This window comes from Epithele typhae (genome assembly GCF_022376455.1).
Source record: "Epithele typhae strain CBS 203.58 chromosome Unknown BXZ73scaffold_55, whole genome shotgun sequence".
NCBI lineage: Eukaryota > Fungi > Basidiomycota > Agaricomycetes > Polyporales > Epitheliaceae > Epithele > Epithele typhae.
In genome coordinates this window covers 201,975-221,354 of record NW_025954246.1, presented here as the reverse complement: position 1 = coordinate 221,354, position 19,380 = coordinate 201,975, and the positions used below count along the sequence as shown (strand labels likewise).

The 19,380-nt window shown below is 58.6% G+C and overlaps 5 protein-coding genes across 5 annotated transcripts; 3 read left to right on the top strand and 2 right to left on the bottom strand.

The window, feature by feature from the left end:
- Positions 1-132: 132 nt before the first annotated feature.
- On the top strand, positions 133-5,402 carry BXZ73DRAFT_104766 (uncharacterized protein; the record flags this gene model as incomplete). The annotated part of the gene is made up of 16 exons (XM_048016013.1): positions 133-231; positions 293-543; positions 832-1,483; positions 1,546-1,781; positions 1,841-1,968; positions 2,021-2,100; positions 2,163-2,247; positions 2,297-2,315; positions 2,731-3,133; positions 3,185-3,231; positions 3,283-3,312; positions 3,835-4,539; positions 4,602-4,888; positions 4,938-5,022; positions 5,077-5,332; positions 5,394-5,402. The coding sequence occupies 16 exons, from the start codon at positions 133-135 to the stop codon at positions 5,400-5,402; spliced, it is 3,372 nt and encodes a 1,123-aa protein (XP_047874448.1).
- A 290-nt stretch (positions 5,403-5,692) lies between these two features.
- BXZ73DRAFT_104765 (FAD/NAD-P-binding domain-containing protein) lies at positions 5,693-7,348 on the bottom strand (the record flags this gene model as incomplete). Its single annotated transcript, XM_048016012.1, has 10 exons — positions 5,693-5,932; positions 6,002-6,112; positions 6,161-6,406; positions 6,461-6,496; positions 6,556-6,624; positions 6,654-6,882; positions 6,939-6,985; positions 7,041-7,177; positions 7,236-7,272; positions 7,328-7,348. 10 exons carry the CDS (start codon positions 7,346-7,348, stop codon positions 5,693-5,695), a joined length of 1,173 nt encoding a protein of 390 aa, XP_047874447.1.
- Positions 7,349-10,220: 2,872 nt separating this feature from the next.
- BXZ73DRAFT_52210 (heme peroxidase) lies at positions 10,221-11,527 on the top strand (the record flags this gene model as incomplete). Its single annotated transcript, XM_048020772.1, has 5 exons — positions 10,221-10,342; positions 10,391-10,436; positions 10,490-10,562; positions 10,621-10,662; positions 10,722-11,527. The coding sequence occupies 5 exons, from the start codon at positions 10,221-10,223 to the stop codon at positions 11,525-11,527; spliced, it is 1,089 nt and encodes a 362-aa protein (XP_047874446.1).
- Positions 11,528-12,671: 1,144 nt separating this feature from the next.
- On the bottom strand, positions 12,672-15,167 carry BXZ73DRAFT_80188 (uncharacterized protein; the record flags this gene model as incomplete). The annotated part of the gene is made up of 7 exons (XM_048023231.1): positions 12,672-12,713; positions 12,782-13,102; positions 13,269-13,371; positions 13,825-13,911; positions 13,940-14,064; positions 14,108-14,355; positions 14,414-15,167. The coding sequence occupies 7 exons, from the start codon at positions 15,165-15,167 to the stop codon at positions 12,672-12,674; spliced, it is 1,680 nt and encodes a 559-aa protein (XP_047874445.1).
- A 2,257-nt stretch (positions 15,168-17,424) lies between these two features.
- BXZ73DRAFT_52308 (uncharacterized protein) lies at positions 17,425-19,229 on the top strand (the record flags this gene model as incomplete). The annotated part of the gene is made up of 7 exons (XM_048020786.1): positions 17,425-17,496; positions 17,555-17,849; positions 17,903-18,021; positions 18,077-18,215; positions 18,273-18,509; positions 18,568-19,115; positions 19,176-19,229. 7 exons carry the CDS (start codon positions 17,425-17,427, stop codon positions 19,227-19,229), a joined length of 1,464 nt encoding a protein of 487 aa, XP_047874444.1.
- Positions 19,230-19,380: the final 151 nt, after the last annotated feature.

The window sequence follows — 19,380 nt, the reverse complement described above, 5'->3', positions numbered from 1 at the left end:
AGACGACGGAGCATGTGACTGAGACGCGTCATCTCCGTCACGACCCTAATACGACGGGCGTCTGCAGCGGTATATAGTGGTGCGTGCAGACGCGCCGGGGCTGCCCCGCCCTCCATCCTTCCCTTTGCAGTCATGGCGGCCTTCACCGTAAAGGCCACCTACCGCAACGAAACCCGCAAATTCTCCTTCCCTGAAGCCCATTTCCCCACTTACGACCAGCTGTTCAGCCAGGTAGGCTCCATCTCCAGTCCGTCGTGCTCCTCCAGGCCGCATACTTACCGCAGCATTGCAGCTGTATCGTGTTTTCCCCTCCTCCCACTCCTTTTATCTTTCAAGAGTTCTCTTCTCCCCCAACCCCTCTTCCTCCGCTCGTATCCTCCTTGGCAAAGAGGTCCACTCCGCGGAAGACTATGGTCGCTGTGTCACCCATTATCAAGGACGTTCATGGCCAGCTGCACTCCTTCGCTTCTCCGTCTTCGACGAGACACCCCACAAGACACCCAGCATGGTCAGGAATCTCGAACCATACAGCGAAGACCCAGTGTCTGCCTACTTCACCCGACGCTCAGGACTCAGACGCTTCTGCCCCACCTGCTGCTCCAGCTAGGGAGCTCCGCAGCCATCTCCGGGAAGGTCGCCGGTTTTGCTAGAGCGCATCAGGGAGGGTACGAACCACCGCTCCTCCATCCACATCATGCCCCCTACGCCCCCCGCATCTTCGCGTCCAACGTCGATGGTGGAGTCGTCGCGTCCTACGTCCCTGGTTTCGGAACCGGCTGGATGGCGACCCCTTCCTGTGCGGCCGATGTCGACCAGTTCATCTGTCGCCAGTGCCGTAAGCAGTCGCACTGTCCGCCCATCACTCTTCGATCTCCTGGCCAACTCCCAGTCGAGTCCGCAGGCTGCTGCGGAGCCTTCGCAGGTCGCAGCAGGCGTTGAGCCAGTGTCTACCGGAGACCTCTCCCCGCACAGCGACGCTTCCTCGCAGATGTCCTTCGACTCTCTGTTCAGCAAATTCAATGCCATCCCCAACCCCCTCGTCGATATGAAATCCAGATCTGGCGAGCACTTGCCTCCCATTCCACCCGTTTTCGTGGCACCCCCACCCCCCATCCTGTTCTCGGGACCGGTGTCTCGTGCTCCTACGCAGCCTAGCCCTCCCGATGAAGACTGCGAAGAGCTGCTGTGCGGCGCCCGCCCGCGGCGTAACCGCAGCTTCTGGTCCCCTTTGTCTCGAACAGTGTCGACAGCGGATATGTCACCCTTTGCGCAGCAAGGCCGGCCAGACTCCTTGAGGGCGTCGTCCATCATCCTCGATGATCCGTCTTCGCTTCTCCCCACAGGCAACGTGGACAGTTGCTGCTCAGTCTCTGAGGGCAAAGTGGAGGTCGAAAGACTGGTCGGCGAGTTCAACCGCGACTTCCGTTCAGTCATGGCCAAGACCTTTGGAGAGGAATGGGATGTCCTACCATCGGGGGTCCTCGTATGCCTCATTTGCCATCGCCTCCCACACATCTGCCGTCCCTCTACCCTCAAGGGCCTCAGTCGCATAGCTGGTGGGTGCCGTCACCACCCCCTCCACCTCCACCCCCAGTTCCTAGCAACTTGACACTGCCTCCGCTTCCTGCTCGCCCGTTGCCTCCCCCTCCGGGTCTTATGCTTCCTCCCCCGCCGCCCCCGTGCATCGTCCCCGCCGCCGCCGCCACCTCTCCCTCCGTTCCCAGCAGGAGTCTGGCGCGAACAACGCCCGTTCTCACCATCCTCAGAGGCCACGTCTTCCCGTGCCAGCACTCCCCCTTTGCCTCCACTGCCACCTCCGCCTGGTTGGATCCCGCCGTAGCATTAACCCCACTCAGGCAACTGCGAAGATGTCTCCTTCCAAGGAAGTGGTCCACAAGGGCATACGATGCGACTTTTGTGGCGAGCGGGATATCACCGGTACTAGGTTTAAATGTTTGCAGTGTGATGGTATGTCTCAGAGCCTTGTCATGAGCAGTGCTCATTTCTCACTGCACTGCAGATCTTGATTGGTGCAGCGACTGCGCGACATCTCCGACCGCTTGGGCAACACACGACGAGGGACACGCCTTCTTCCCAGTGGTATCTGACATCGACCTCATGCGATACCTATCGTCAAGAATCGTATTGCTTTGATGCTCCAGCGCCCCGTCCATAAGGGTATCACATGTGATGGCTGCAACCAGCGGAATGTTACGGGCACGAGGCACAAGTGCTTGCAGTGTGCAGGTGAGTATATTACGACATCCGCCGCGATACTTGGCTGATCTCGGGTTAGACTTCGACTTCTGCGACGCGTGCGTAGCCAGCCCTGAAACGCGCCAAATGCACGAGTGTCCCACGTTTTCTTCCCGATCAAGGTTCCTCGGGTGTTGACCGCGTACTATAAGGCTCGCGACAAGGCGCAGCGGCCTCCAGTTGTTCCCCCACGGCCCAGAGAAGTGGAACACCTCGGGGTCCATTGTGACGGGTGTGAGCAGTATCCCATTCGAGGTGTGAGGCACAAGTGCCTTGATTGTGCTGGTGAGTATCCCTGTACATTCAGTTGCAGGCATGGCCTAACTGAGTGCTCTCGTAGATTACGACTTTTGCTCGTCCTGCATGTCGGACCCTAGCCGACGTCTGAGCCACCTCAGCGCCACGCATTCGTCCCCATGCCCGTCCCCGGGACTACAGCGAGTACGACAGAATTCGTGCCAACCATCGACGCAGCCATGAAGCTCCGCACAACTCCTGTCCGAACGCGGATCAGTCGCAGCCTATCACTCGTCTGGTCCACAAGAACGTCATCTGCGACGTGTGCGACCGCGAAGTCGTCGGTGTCCGGCACAAGTGTCTCGACTGCCCGGACTACGACATGTGCGAGAACTGCATTTCCAAGCCGTCTCTGCGCTCCCAGCACCACCTCGAGCACCAGTTCTTCGCCATCGAGAAGCCTGGAGAAGTCATCGTGCACACCGTGTTCAGCGGCGATGATGAGCACATGCCGACCGCGACTAGGAGTGTCCCACCTCCCCCGGTCACCACTCCTCCTGTGAACGTCGAGCCTGTCGAGCCTGTCATCCACAATGCTATGTGCAACATGTGCGACTCGCGTATCCGTGGAGATCGTTACGTGCGTACTGTCCATCTATTCCTATCGCTTGGTGACTTACAAGTGCTACAGAAGTGCCTCAACTGCCCAGACTACGACGTTTGCCAGCTGTGCTACACGTATGTTTTCAGGAGCATGCTCCTGTAGATTGTTGTTGACCTTGCTTTTAGGATCACCCCTGAACAGCACCCTGAGCATGGGTTCGTCAAAATTATGACCCCGCAATGCTGATGGTATGTGTGATCAACCATTTGATGTCTCACCCCCGTGCTTACATGGTTATCGGTGCCTTCAGGTTCGAGACACGGCGAATGACCCCATTCACTTCGCTTCTTGTAACTCGTGCGGAGAGAGGATTTGCGGCATTCGTTACAAGGTATTTCGTCAATGACATTGTCATCGTTCACTTGCTCACTCCTTTGTAGTGTATGCACGAGTCATGTGCGGACTACGATCTTTGCGAGAACTGCGAGGCCGTGCCCATCCCTACTCACCCTATCCATCACCCCATGCTCAAGGTCAAGGTTCCTAGCGCTATCATCCCGACGGTCAAGCGGACGAGTGACGTGCCTGTGCTCATCGCGAGCCTTTGACGACGCCCCGGCCCATGGAGGATCCTATCCCAGAAGTTTCGGCTCCTGCCTACCCAGAGCCGACTTTCGAAGCCTCCACACCGTACCATCCACCCAGCTTCGTCCCTCTACCATCATTCTCCCACACAGGTCCCCTACACCCGACACGCCCTACGCCCAGTCGCCGCTGGACCCCTTTCACTGGACCAGTCATTTCGGACCTGTCATGTCGCCGCCCACCCAGTCCATGACGCCCATCCGCGTCATCACCGATATGCTGTCTCCCGAGCCGACTCGTATGCCACCTTCGCCTCTTCTCACCCCTGCCTCCGCTTTCACTCCGAACCTTGGGTCGCCGCGTTCTACGCCCATTGCCTGCCATTTCCCGCTGGTTCCGTACAGCATTCCCGGCTCGCCCCCTCTCCCGGTTGCATCCTTCACACAGCGCGAAGAGTTTGGGCTCGCTTCGTCGGTTGAGTCCATCCCTCGCCTCGTCGAGTTGAGCGAGTGCTACCCGGTTGCTCCTCCCTTGGTGCCGTCACCCATCCTGGAGCCCGAGAACACTCTTGGGGGCGCGTGTACCCCTTCGGAGCTCCCAGCGTCTTCTGAGTCCTCATCGAAGTCTGTCCCCAAGCTTAGCCCAGTCGGTACCGAATGGCAAGAACTGTGGCCGGAGTTCACGTCTGTGTTCAAGCACCTCCTGCAACCGCCTCCCTCTCATCTGACTTCTCTCGGTCCCTCGACCATGCCTGGGGAGATGCTCAACGAGGAGGTGAAGGTCGAAGACGAAGCCTTCAAGACGATGGACCCCGTCCCGGCGATGGAGCAGTCCCCGCTAGTTGGCGAGCCTCTTCTGTGCAGGCCGCTCATGCGGAGAAGCCGTTCGTTGAGCGCTGCCTGAGCGACTTGATTGGCAGCGTTTCTCCCATCCACCTGGACACTGAGGATCAGGCCAAGCCGCTCCTTGCGACATTCGTCTCAGACAGCAACATCCCGGACGGCCAGATCTTCCCTCCCGGCGCCGAGTTCGTCAAATCATGGCGCATGCGCAACGACGGCGAGGTGGACTGGCCTGCGACCACGGAACTTGTGTTCGTCGCTGGTGACCGAATGGCTCCTCGCCTTGTGGCCCCCGCCAAGGTGATGATTGGCGTCGTCAAGGCTGGTGAGGAAGTTGAGCTGTTCTCTGGCGAGATGAAGGTATGTGCGCAGTGTTTGTTGCCCCTGGTCGTATTCTTACCTGTTTTCTTTAGGCGCCAGAGGTTCCGGCAAGTACGTTAGCTCTTGGCGTCTCAGCGATGGCAAGAACAATCTCTTCGGGAACAGCATCTGGGTCGAGTAAGTAGTCTTGCATACTCAGTGATTAAACAGATCGCTCATGCATACGTGCAGTATCACTGTGGCCGAGATGAACGAGTCGTCGGACGAGTCTCTTGCGGCTTCGTCCATCATCATGCCCCGCAACCTCGCCGAGACTACGTCCTCTCGCTCGACGGTGGAGCAGCTCCCTTCGCCAACCTCTATCTATGTTCCATCTGCGCCGCGCTCGGAAGGTGGCTCCTCTATCTTCTCCTCGACGCTCCGTCCATCCTCTCGATTTCTTCTTCTTCTTCTTCCGACGACGCTGTCTACGAAGACAGCCGTTCGCGTGTGCTCCCCTCTCCAATGGTCGCGCCGCAGGACGCCGAGTACGTCATGCTCTTCGACAGCTCGTCTGAGACGAGTAAACGGATTCCTGCTCTCTTGACTCGCCTCGCCTCCCACCTTATTATATGGCTTCGTTTATTTCTTGTACGATAGTTTCCATCATCGTTGTGCATGATTCTGTCTGCCCACGCTCTGTGATATATGATTGTCGCTCGTTCCTCCCTGTACAGTAGCCCCCACTATCGAGAAAACCCATTATATGAATGGACGTTGTGCCTGATCGCTGTCATGGGCAGTGTGTGAATTGATATGTTGGAGAATCGCGCTGTCTACGTATGTGTACACCTCTAGATCACCACTCTTATGAAGTCATTGCTTTAAAGACCCCTTTCTTCCTAAGCTCGTTCACAACCTCGTCTACGTCATCGTCCATGTTGTGGTACCACACAGGGGCGTACATGTCCTTCAGGTTGTTCCGCACGTCATCGTACGTGTTCCCGTCGGGATGGCTGAGATCGTAAATCCGCCCAGACCGTCGGCTCCCCTCCCACACCATCTGGGCGCGAGGCTGTCTGATGCGGGAGTATTCCTGGAGGACCTCCTAGGCACGATGGAGAGAGGGGATGAGTCAGGAATGAGATACCGGTGTATCTGGCAGGTCGAAGCTCACCTCAACGTTATCCACGTCGGTTTCAGGGTCACTGAGAAGGCGCACGAGCAGGTACGCATCCTCGAGGCCCTGTCCCGCCCCGGCGCCCCAGTGGGGCAGCATCGCGTGTGCCTGCAACTAATCAGTGGAAGCCCGGTGCGCGTGCTGAGAGACACTGACCGCGTCACCGAGCAGCGCGACCCTACCCTTGGCGTAGCTCTCGAGCGGCGGGGCGAGGACGTGGACGGACCACTTGCTCGGGGTTTCGGGCATGCACTCGAGGAGGGCCATGATGCTCGAGTTCATGCCCTTGTAGGCTGCCTTCATCTCGTTCTTGGTCACGCTCTCGACCCAGGGCGCGCCTTCGGGAAGGCTCTGGTCGCCGATCTCGATGTCGTAGCGAGCGTCGAATGCGACGACGTTGATCTGTGGCAACGCATCCGGTCAGCCCAGTCCTTTCCGCCGCACGACGACGCTTACGATGGAAGCGTTCTTGATCGCAAAGAGGATGAAGTGCTAGAAACCGAGAACGTCAGCACGGCTCGAGGTTTCCCCGCGACCGTGCACGGGCGCACCTTGCTGTTCCCGGACACGGACGCGGGGTACTCCGAGATGTCGTACTTGAAGCCCGCCGCCTTGAGCTTCTCCCACGGGATGAGCCCCGGTACGCGACCGTGTTCGCGAACTTGACCCGGTCGTCCTTGTGCCCGAGCACGTACGGCCGCACCGTGCTCTTGATCCCGTCCGCGCCCAGCACGACGTCGGCCTCGTGCGTCGTCCCGTCCTGGAAGTGGATCACGAGCCGCTTCGGGTTCGTGGGCGACTCCGTGACCGCGGTGGCGCGCTTGTTGAAGTGCGCGCTGCTGGCGTCGAGCGCGCCGATGATGCGTCGAGGAAGACGGCTCTGCGATAGCGGGTAAGAGGTGGGGAGGTACGGAAGTGAGGAGTGGAGTTTAACCTGTGGAGGGCAAGTCCTTGGTCTTTCTCTTCGGGCACAGTCGGATACTGGATTTGGCATGAGAAACAGAAGGCTGTGAGTGGTGAGACGAGTGAGGCTTACGGCGAGGATGGGTTCGACCGACTCAGAGAACCCATCGTAGAACCTGAAGCCGCGATCCCTGAGCTCGGAGGGGTCTATCAGCTTCATGAGATGCTCGAGGATGCCGAGCTTCTTGAGGACGCTGATTGCATTGGGTCCTGTAAGAACACACGAGGTCAGCGTCGTCCACGTCGCGAGAGCGACAGAGATACGTACCGCATCCGATACCGGCACCTATTTCACTGAATGCGGGCTCAAGTACGAGATCAGCCGAGCCCTTCGTGATTGCGAAAGTTTATTGTGCTCACCGCGGCTTCGAAGAGGTTCATTGGAACACCTGCGCGTTGCAGGCCGACTGCCGCCACGAGACCGCAAACTCCACCTCCGACAATCGCGACCTCCAATGGCTGTGCGAAGTCCCGTTAGACATGGAGATCGATATAGGGAATGTAAAGATGATAGCAAGAGCCGTCTGTGGCTTCTTCGATACTTCGAAGAGCGCAGGGTCCTTTAAGTAGCATGCCCTCGGGCGCCTGTGAATCTGTGATACAAAAGAAGAGAGGCTTTAGTCATGCGCTCACGGTCAGGTTATTTCCAGACCTTGAATCAAACCGGCCCACGAGAAGCGCATCCTCTTTAGATCGACTTGCAGCATTGCCTCGCGGCCCGACAATCGATATGCCAGCTAGGTCCTCAGAGTTACTGCTGTGCCGCGAGAGCTCGGGTTCCGGCTCCAAAGACACGCGACGCTCGGCATAGGACACGGCACGTATCGTCTCGGCGGGAGATGTCACTTTTGAGGTGTTCGTTTTGATGTTTCTGATCGTTCTGCGGAGGTTCCAGTCCCTAGGACTAGCACCCGTGACGTCCCGGCGCCAGTAGCCACGTCTGCGCTACTGCCATAAACCTTCGAAAAAAGCTCAAAGATGATGTCATTGCATTCTCAACAGTCTAAGATATGACCTAGTACAATGAATATGAGCGGACTTCACAGCTGGAACAGAAACGGCTTACCACATAGCCCGCTTTCCCGCCATCTGGTGCATTTTTGTGACCCGGATATCTTGGAAGTCGAGGCGCGGGGCGGACGTGAGGTCTCCTGCGGGACGGTATGTCCTGTATGCAGGTGGAAGAGCGACAGTGTGGACGCTTGCCCTGTCACTGCTCTTCAGATACACACTGGTATGAATGCTTCCGGCATCCAATTCGCGGCCTGTGACATGCAGGTTACTATCCATGTGATATCAAAGCACCAGCTTCGTTGGACAACGTACGAATAGGAATGCTTTGCGCGGAAGTCCCGTTGGGTAATCTTCGATACCATGTCTGCAGCAGCGAATTCGAGGCCGATGATATTGACGGCTCTCTTGTCGATGAGATCATGCCTGTGAAGTGTGAATTTGAGCCTACTCCTTACATTACACATAGATGACTCACTGGTGTTCGCGGCTCGATCCTTCTTTCTCGTAAAAGTGGTGGGAATGGAGTCAAAGTTGGCACCCTCGTGCGGAGACGGCGGTAGCAAACCAGTAATCCCGACAGCAGTGCGATACCGACAAGTGTGCACACTACGGCTAGCCCTATGATAACACCTGTTGGCAATCCTGTTGAATTAGAGCTAGGCGCCATGGCAACCTAGGATATCACAACGTAAGAATTAGAACTCCGACCCACACTTAGTACTGACCTGACTTGTTGAAGTGACGCCGCCGACGAAGGAAGTAACAGTCACGGTGAACGAACTGAAGATGCTGGTCTGAGAGATAGTAGAGCTCGAAAAGAGGGTCGAAGTGGGTGTGCTTGAAAGGGTACTGGAAACGATGCCTTGACTCTGTGATGTGATTGATGTAGCACTGGATTGATCTATTGTAGAGGTCCGCACGGCGTCTGTAGTTGAGGTAGTAGAGAAGGGATCGGAGGTCGAAGTGGCGGGAACAGTTTCACTGTCTCCAGCGATTGTGGTGGTGGACATGGTGCTTGCGAAGGCTCTGGAGCTTAAGCCGTGGGCCCCGAGCATAAAAGGAGGAGAGCAAGGAGATCAGAGCGCATAAAAGGTCGTATCCACGGACCTGGGTTGGAGGTCCCACGCGGGATATCCAGGCCGGTGTCCAAGCGCCGTCGACATGAAACCGCATCTTGGACGCTCTCGAACCCAATCTATATACATCTTCAAGCACTTTGACTAGATGTTTATGTCAGCTATTGGGTTGCTGATGTAGTACTAGAACATCTTACGGGAGGTCTCTCCGCGCGCTTGACACGTCAAGTGCTCATCTTGTATAGATTCCTGAGATGTGCCATGAACAAACGAGTGATCTACTTTGTGGTATGTATGGTATTGGGACATCGGAACATCAGAGGAGCTATGTCTGAGGCGGTTGGACGAGTGCCACTGGGAGAATCGACGGGTGCCAGGCTTCCGCGGCCTGTCCCTGGTCGCTATGCAACTCATTCCCACGCCGGCGCCTCGGCAGTCTGCTCCCCGTTGGCTGCGTTCTGCTCACACCGCATGTCCGTCAGACGGAGCACCAGTGTGTGGATGTCAAAGTCTGGTGGCTTGTATTGATTATTTGCGGATAAATCAACAATTGATTGGTTCAATTTCCTCTAGTCCCTTGGGCAGAACTCCCCCCTGGAGTCCTCTGGCCACTGCCGTGTCCATGTACACGACGACAGTCAGCAATCTACCTTCTCTTGGGGCTTCATGTTTTATTAGTAAATCTTGTACAAGGTGCACGATTTGCTAAGTACCAAGCACGGACATCCGCTCCGTGCGAGCACCCGCCGTTCGGCGCGTCGGTGTCGCCCCCACCTCTTCCGGATGAAGTGTGTGTCCTCGGCGAGCATGGCGTCCCAACACACTTGATCATCTCACGAACCTCTGACGGTACGCACATTGGTCGACTGTCCCCGTTTAGCGCTTCGGCGTAACAATCCACTTTCCCTCGACGTCCTCGGGCCGCGGAACCCTGCACTTCCGACCTCTCTGGGCGGATTTGACCCGCGAACTCCTTTCACACCTTTACAATCCCCGTCTTGAGCTCCCACAAACTCGTAAGCGTCCATGTCCAAATTAAGGGCAGCGAAGGAGTATATATGCCCCTGGCCACCGCTCATAGTATCCAGCACTCATCCGAGTCTCCTGGCATCGACACCTTCTACACTCTAGCCACCCACTCCCTCTCCAATACTTCCCTGAAGATGCTCTCCAAGGCCCTCATCGCTCTTGCGGCTTTTGCGGTCGCCGTCCGCGCTGCTCCCAGCGCTGCTGCTGGTTCTTGCGCGGTCTGGTTCGAGGTCTTGGACGACATTCAGGCGAACTTGTAAGCTACAGCTCCTCTGACATGAGTTCCTTGCTAAATTCTTTCTAGGTTTGACGGTGGCGAGTGCGGCGAGGAAGTTCACGAGTCCCTCCGTGTATGTCCACCCCTCCATATAAGCCTTCCACCGACGTAGCTCACTTCTCCTAGCTCACTTTCCACGACGCCATCGGCTTCTCCCCCAAGCTTTTCGCCGAGGGCAAGTTTGGCGGCGGAGGCGCTGGTTAGCATTTGGCTTGTCGATCCATCATGCTGGGTCTCTAATCAGCTGCTGTCCGTAGATGGCTCCATCATGGCATTCGCGGAGATCGAGACCAACTTCCGTGAGTATATGCCACGCGTCCTAGGCCATTCAAATGCCGGAACTGATCTCTGTCTCCAGACGCCAACGGCGGCATCGACGACATCGTCGAGACGCAGCGCCCCTTCGCGCTCAAGCACAACGTCTCCTTCGGCGACTTCATCCAGTTCGCCGGCGCCGTCGGCGTCTCCAACTGCGCCGGCGGCCCCCGCCTCCAGTTCCTCGCCGGCCGGTCCAACTTCTCCTCGCCGTCCCCGGACCTGCTCGTCCCCGAGCCGTCCGACTCGAACGACAAGATCTTCGCGCGCATGGCCGACGCCGGCTTCTCCCCCGCGGAGCTCGTCGCGCTCCTCGCCTCGCACTCCGTCGCCGCCCAGGACCACGTGGACCCGACGATCCCGGGCACGCCCTTCGACTCGACGCCGAGCGCGTTCGACTCCCAGTTCTTCGTCGAGACCCTCCTCAAGGGCACCCTCTTCCCCGGCAACGGCTCCAACGTCGGCGAGTCCAAGTCCGCGCTCGAGGGCGAGTTCCGGCTCTTCTCGGACAACAACATCGCGCGCGACTCGCGCTCCGCGTGCCACTGGCAGGCGTTCATCACGGACCACGACCTGATGGTGTCCTCGTTCACGAACGTGATGGCGAAGCTCGCGACGCTCGGCCAGGAGCCCTCGGCGCTCACCGACTGCTCGAACGTCATCCCGGTCCCCGCCCCCGCGAAGCTCCCGCCCGCGACGCTCCCCGCGGGCAAGACCCTCGCGGACATCCACCACGCGTGCGACTCGGTGCCGTTCCCGGCCCTCGACACCGACGCGGGCCCGGCGACCTCGGTCGCGCCTGTGTACGTCATTCCCTTCCGCCTGTCCCTCTGTTGCCGTGCGAGCTGACGCTGCGCCTTCTGCAGCCCGCCGTCCTGAACGGTTCGACAACACGTCGCTAAAGAACGGCCCAAAGTCGGCCGGTGCCTTCTGTCTGTCTGTCACTATCTATGGAGAGGAGTTGCGTGGCGCGAAGGGGTAAGGAGCGGGAGGAGATGAGATGATGGGTTTGCATAAGTTATGCGGGGTGATCGGGAGAGCGGCACTAGTACGCGAGCGAAAGGTCCTGCTAGTTCGTATAGACGCTGCTATATTGGAGGGTTTATGGTGTGTGTACCAAGATCGTGTCCGTATGCGCAGTCCCGCCGCGCCACGCCGTCAAGTCAGAACCTATAGACAAGAGCGGTCAATCGACGAGCGAACGACGAAAGAAGCGTCGGACTTACTGTCCCCCGTCTCTTCTCGAGCTCGACAAACTCATGGAACGAGATGTTTTCCACCGATGCGGAGGGGTCCCGGTGCGCCGGCCAGTCTGCGGGGGGGTTGGGGAGGGGACGAGGGCTGCCAGGCGCCGGACCGGAACGTATGTCCTCGTACGCGGGTGGCAGACCATCGACGATGACGAGGACGCTTCCGTCGCTGTTGTCGTACGTAGACGCGTAAACGCTGCCGGCGTCGACTTCGCGGCCTGGTGGATCGCGTCAGATGGGACCCACAAGAATGCGTCGGTGCGCACACGTACCGTAACGCGGAAACCTCAGGGTGCCGTCTTGGTCGTGATAGAAACGAGCGTGTGGGTGCGAACGTCGTCGCATTGAAACGAGGGCCATGTCGGAGTCATCTGGGAGTCTCTGGACGTCTGGCACGAAGAATGGGGAACGTCAGATGGGTTCACGAGCAGGCGATGCGCGGCCACCCACCGCCGAGTCCTTGGCTGCTCGGAAGCAACGCTGCCTCCCGGTGCGCCTTCGCCCCCGTGGATGGGTCGTCGTTGGGTGGAGGAAGCTGCGTCGCCGCGTCGCTTCGCGCCCTCTTGCGCTTTGAGCGGCGGCGGCATGCCACAAACGTGGCACCCAGCAAGAGAAGGATAACAACTGCCCCACCGGCGGCGCCGAGCCCCGCTGCGGCTGCCGTGGATAGGCCTTTCTTTCCGTGAACCGGAATTGCCCCATCGGTAATCTGAGAGGAGGTGGACGTGAGCTCGCTTGCCAGCCTACACCATGAGAGGTGACATACCTGGCTCGTTGTAGCAACGCTTGCGGCGACCGCAGTAGGAGCGTCTGAAGTGGTCGCGATGGAAGTGCTGCTGTTGCTACTACTGACCGTTGAGGACATCTGGCTGTCGGAGATTGCAGGAACCGAGAGGACAGTGGTCATGGAGGGCCCGGCTTGCTCCTCATTGAATTCGGAAGTGGATTTCGGCGTGATGACAGCAGAAGTCTCCGTGCTCACCGAAGAGCTGTCCGGGAACCAGGTGGTGCTAGTGGACTGGCCAGAGTCAACCACAGAGCCGGCGGTGGTTGACGCGGCGGCGGCGCTGCTGCCAGTGGAAAGGAGAGAGGTAGCCAAGACACTTGTAGTAGGGACCATAGTCGCGTCAGGGATTGCTTTGGGAGTGGAGGTCGGCCTTGCAGCACTGACGGCCTTGCGAGTCAATCGTGGGCGAGCAGCGACTAGTACAGGAGGGAGGAGAGACATGGGTGGATGACGGGGGAGTCAGAGGGGGTGGAATGATTCGCCGCCGCTCGCCTGTGTTTGAGAATATGAGGCACTAGTCAGATGTCAATTCATGGTAGTGTTCGGAAATTACTCGATCAAGTCGCACGTTGAGGAACGGAAGGGACTGTTGATGATCGCCACCAGGTGTCCCGCGGGAGATGTCCAGCTGAATCTGCAGAGCATAGATGCTGAAGCTGATGGAAAGAGCCAGCATACTCTTCTCTAATAAAAATACACAACGTCAGCGTCGACGAAGGTGGAGAGCTAGCGGAGATCTGCCAGACATGGACCGCAAGCACGGAGGCGGTGAGCCGTCCATTCATGGAAGCCAAAATGGCCTTCGGCCTTCTGCCGGGAATAGCAAGTTGTTATAGGCACATTGGACATTGACAGATGAATATCCGGGCTGCGGATTGCTCCGAGGCTAGAATGTGGATCATGTACGCAGATTTTGCGTTCAGAAAGAGGGAAAGAGTGATTGAGTTGTCGTATCGCATGGCAAAGCTCTGTGGGCCGTCACGATGAGCCCAGTCCTGACATTAAAGTCGCCTGATAGATCGAAGGATAGCAATGATGCTGAATGTTGAACCATTGTGGGAAGCAAAGAGAGGGCCTGAATGGTATGGGGCGAGCCTCCAAAAACTCACGCGCCCGACCTCCACGTGGAGCGACCAAAGACCGGGCGCTTGGCGACATACGGCGTCAACGGACCCTGCTTCCAGCGGTGACCACAACTTCGTCGCTCAAGCATTCTCAACGCACATGTACTCATGCAACTCCCCTCCCTTTGAGATGACGTCGGGTTGCAGCACCTCCCACGATTCCACAGCGTCCGGAGCCCTCAAGGCCTCTTGGGCACTAGCCGCGTTGGTCTGACGTGATGGAATCTGTGAGTTGATGATGCCCACTATACCCCATAGAAGAACTCACCAAATGATAACCGGAAACGCCGCAAGTCTGTGCAGGCGAGAATATCCTTGCTTTCCGGCGCGGCACGTCCTCGTACGCGGGCGGCAGAGGAGATTGCCCCGATGCCAGCTGCACCAGGCCAGGCTCCTCCACACGCCCGCCATCGCCGAACGGCTGCAGCACGTAAACCGAGGCGTGTACGCTCCCTCCGTCGATCTCACGATACGTCGTCATCGCCGAGGTCGCCGGCGAGGTTGCTGTTGCGCTCTCTTCAGGACATCCAGCCAGTCAGCCTTGCAGTACAAGCTCGTAGGGTATGGTACTCACCATGAACAGGGATTAGGTTGGCACTGCTCCTGCTCGACATCGATGATCCGAGGACTACCCAGGACTGCTCGTTCCCTGGCAATTCCGACAGTGAGTGACTCGATCCCGTAGCGGAGTACATGCAACGCTTACGGTTCTCCTCGACCGTTTCCTCCGTCCTGCCGCCCTCCTTGGACGCCTTCAACCCACGCTTCCGCCCGCTGGCTATTTGTCGTCTGCGTCTTCTCCAGAGCGCGTACATCCCGGCCAGGACTGTCACGAAGGCAAGCCCCGCCGCGACCAACAGCCCAGCGGTGACCGGAAGGTGAGCGTTCCCCCCGGATTGCGCAGTCGCCTCCGTCGTCTCCGTCGTTCGTACCGACGCCGTTTGAGTTAGGGTCGCGGTGACGTCCACGAAGGCGGTCGTAGACGCCAGAGAGGTGTTCGACTCCAGAGCCGGCGATGCCTCGGGGGAAGCGCTAGGTGTCTCCGACTCGGTGGCACTGGGCAGACTGCTGGCGCTGAATGTCAGCGGTGTCGGCGATGTCGGCGAGGCGACTGAACTCGGCGGTGGACGGGAGGGCGTGGTTGTGCTCGACGACTGAGAGCCCGGCGAGTGGACTTCCGTCGTCGATTCTTGAGTGGCCCGTGTTGAGGTTTTGTCGTTACCCAACGGCCCTAATCCCTTCAGTCCGTCGAGGGCGGACGACACCTTCTGACCGAACCCGAAGGGATCGTCTAGCGTAGTGTGCCGTAGACTCGTCGAGGCGGACATGGGGCTGGGGTTGGGGTCGGGGATTCTAATCTTGTAAGGACAAGGACGTGCGTATATGTAGGTGGTCGAACCTCCCTTCTTCCTGGCCTCCCGTCTTCCTGGATGGCATCTGTCTCGATGTTTCCAGCGAGATGCCGGCTCCGATTCGGCTCGAAGACCGCTACAGCCGAGGGAGTTATTCTCTAGAGGGTGCACGTTGTACTGATGACTCTGGCTTGGATATATCAATCAGAGAAGACCCTGCCACATCCTTAACGAAGCGCGACACGGGAGTGAGAAGACGACGGTCAATGTACGTGATTATCCTCTGTGGCGGCTTTGAAAGGGTGCTAACTGCGGCTGTTTCTCTGGTGCTGTTTCCACACAGGCCAGACAACCCCTCCAAATGAGCCAGGCCTTGATTGTGACAAGGCCTGCACTACATCCCTGTGGATAGATGCACCTCCGGCAGCTGTCCCGCGTCTTCCCGGGCGATGTATGTCCAACTCGGATGCGGTCGGGGCGTTGATGGCAACCAAACACGCAGGCCATCCCGGTTGTTCACCAGCCACACCGCCCAGCAAACCTGCGGCGAGTTGGAACACTCGCGCTCCTCCTCGCATCGGCACGGGCTTCGCGTCCGCTCGGAGCCTTCCATGGTTGGGAAGAAGTGCGGTGCACGCCGCAAGGGTCCCCGGGTGCGTTCCAGAGAAAGGGCGACATGTGAAAAAGCAAGCCCGCTCGCGCACCTCACGCACGCGTTCTGTGCGTACTTTTCAGGATAGGATCGTCCGCGCGTCGATGGGGAACCTCGGTTCACCTTTAGCCTTTTTGGCGGAGAAACGTGGGAGATAAGGGGGAGCACAGGTGGAGGATCGTCCGCGCACTCATACAGGTACGTCTTGCTATAATGCCTGCATGTTACGGGATCTATGGGTCCACACGGGCGGGCCGTTACGATCAAGTGCGCAGGTGGCCGCGATTCGCCGCGCGCTCGTTGCATGACGGCGAGCTCGACTCCGTGTCCGCCGTCATCCTCGGCGTCTGCGAACGCGCACGCAGTCTCGCGCACACCGCAACCGTCCACCCCGCCCCAGATGCTCCAACCAGGCGCACTCTCGAGACGCCGCGCCCGTAGGAGGCGCACGCCCAGAACGTCAGTCCCCGGAGTCCCGCCCACCTCCCGTGTCGCTCTTGTTCGCTTCTTCTACAGTGCTAACTGCCGATTAAGTACTCGTCAGGGAACCATGGGGCGTGTTGGTGGGCAGGCAGATGTGGATGAGACTCAGAATGACGACGCAGCGTTGGGCGTGGGATGGAAAGGATGGATGGATTGCTGGCGCTTCATCGATGGTGGATGTGCCCGTTCGAAATGGCAGCCGTGGGCAAGAATGAGTGATGTCACCCCACTCTTCTGCCCAAGGATGAAGTCACTCGCCCATCCGTCCCGCGCATGCGATCGCAGTGAAGGCGATCGCACCGCCAACGCTGGCGCGGGCGCGCGTTTGCGTCACTGGCACGCGTCGCGCGGCGGGGAAAGAACCCCGGGCGCGGGGCATGTGAGCGTGCCCGAACGCGCGAAGGGTGGAGCGGGCGAGGAGTAATGTCCCAGCTTTGGGTCGCCGAGGCGCGAAAGAGGCGGGACGATGCGGAAATTCGGGCTGTTTTCCCAATCCGGCAGTCGACGGTGTGGGCGCGCGCCGCGCCGTTCGAATGGGGGACTGATAATACGCGAGATAAGCCATGCCGCCGCCGTTGCCGGTCAGCTCTTTGGGGCGTCGGCGACGGCGAAACACGCTCCTGTGGGAGCGGCGATGTGGGTGCCGAGGGGTGCCGCACCCCGCCCGCACATCCTCCCTCGTCGGCGCGAGGGGTGGACGCGGCGAGCGGAGGGGCGCACGCAGGATGGACGATGACGAAGGGCTGGCGGTCGACGATGGGAACTCTGACGCCAGCACGCGTGACGTCATCGCTCGCGACGGACCCTCCACGTTTCGGCGCACACTCAAAAGCAACGATCGGTCCTTGGCGAATGCCCATCCCCCCGCCCTTGTTTTATAAAGCTGTCCAGTGAGCATCTGCCCCATCATATTTTCCTCCCCCCCTCCACCACTTCATTCCCATGCTCCGCGGCAACGGCTACTTCCCCCCGACCCCACCCGTCGACGGTGCTCACCCCGACCCGCAGCCCAAAATGGCCACCCTCGCCCCTCCCAAGCGCAACACTGCCGCACCGCCCGCCGGACAGCCCACCGGCACAAAGGATGCACCCAACCGCATGTCACTCAAGCTCTCACATCTGCCCAGTCGTCAGAAGATCAAGCCAGTCTACCCTCGCTCTCCTTCCACGGTACGCGCTCTTTCGGTCCCTATATGCGCGTATCCTAAGGCGCCTCTTGCTCCCGCAGATTGACCCCAACAACCCGCCATGGCCCGCGTACCGTGGTTACCACGAGTATTCGTTCGCCTATGCGACCATGGGTCAGCGTCTGCCTACCATTCTCGGCAAGGCCATCGACGACGTCGTCACCACTCTCAACCAAGAGTTTGACGAAGAGCGTGTCGTCGACCTCGTCCAGTGCATTGAACGCATGGACGCACTCAAGATGGAGCTTCAGGAGCAGGCCAAGCTCCGTCCCATCATTGACGACGGCGAGGCAGATGTTGCTCTTTGGAACAAGCTGATTGCGAAGTATTTCCAAGGTATGTTCGGAAGTCCTTTATACACCTGTATTAACTCATGCTTGCGTGCGTAGGCAAGACCTTCATGAATGCGCCCTGGTTGTTCGCCGAGGCGTACAAGTACCGTCGTCTCCGGGAATGCTTCAGCGTAAGCAAGTTCTGGAAGCCGTATGACGTCTTTTTCCGGCAGAAGGTACGTAGCAATTAAGCGTTCGCCACGTGTCTGTGCCTGACATGCATCGATGCAGTGCGATACTTTTTCCCGCTCACATGACGCAGTGTTCGAGCTCTCGATGCGTTTTGCAGAGCCTTTCTCACTGAAGGAAGGCATCTCGGCGGAAGAGAAGCTTGAGTCTGAGCGTCTGATGTTCATGGAGCTTACGCAGAGTACGTGATACTATGCCTTTCTTCCGACGCACATGTGGATCTGATAATGTTGCGCAGTCTGTCTCTGGGGCAACTCAACGGATCTGTCCCTTCTGATCAACATGACGGAGGAGCAGATCAAGTCTCTCCAGTCGACTGGCGGCGAAAACTTGGCCGCCACGGAGAAGAACATCCTCGGAAACCATATGAAGCGCCTCTGGGAGACCGCTGTGAACCTTCGCCAAAACACTGGTGGTCGCATCGACTTCGTACTCGACAATGCTGGCTTTGAGCTTTACTGCGATTGCGTGTACGGTATGTCATTGGTTTCACATCGAACTCTGCGACATCCGTTCAGTCAATATCCACACAGCCGACTTCCTCATCCAGAGCGGCCTCGCCAAAGAGGTTCGCTTCCACGGCAAGCGTTATCCATGGTTCGTTTCCGACGTCACCAAGCAAGACTGGGCCTGGCTGCTCAACTCGATGGTTTATGGTCATCTCTTCCCCAAGGCGACCGACGAGGAGATGGACTCGCTCCGCCGGCTCGGCATGCGCTGGAAGGAGTATGAGAAGCAGGGCAAGTGGGTGTACGAGGCCCACCCCTTCTGGTGCACCGGCTTCACTTTCTGGGAGCTCCACAACGAGGCTCCTGACCTCTTCCTCCACCTCTCCCGCTCCGACCTCGTCATCTTCAAGGGTGACCTCAACCACCGCAAGCTCACATACGACTGCGCCGCGCCGCCCTCGACGGAATTCGAGATTGCAATCGGGCCTATGGCGTCCGCGGCGGGAGCGCCCCGGGTTTGCAGCATGCGCACCATTAAGTCGGACGTCGTCGTCGGTCTCGGGTCAGACGGCGACGAGCTCGCCGAGCGCTTGGACAAGGAGGAGGAGGGCTGGAAGATCAGTGGCAAATACGTACGTTGTCTGCCCCTCGATGTCGGCCAGCGTTGGAACTTACATTGCCTAACCCCACAGGCCGTTATTCTGCTGTCTGAGGGTCGCCCAGGCGAGAAAGTTATCTTCACCTAGATCGTCTCTGAAAGATCCCTCTCGGAGATGAGTGCACGATATGTTCTCTGTGCTGCACCGCTCCCAGCGACCTCCCCAGGCTGGAGCTTCAGCTGTATTGCCTACTGGTACCACGTACTTCTCCTTCGCACGCACTGTATCCTATTTCATC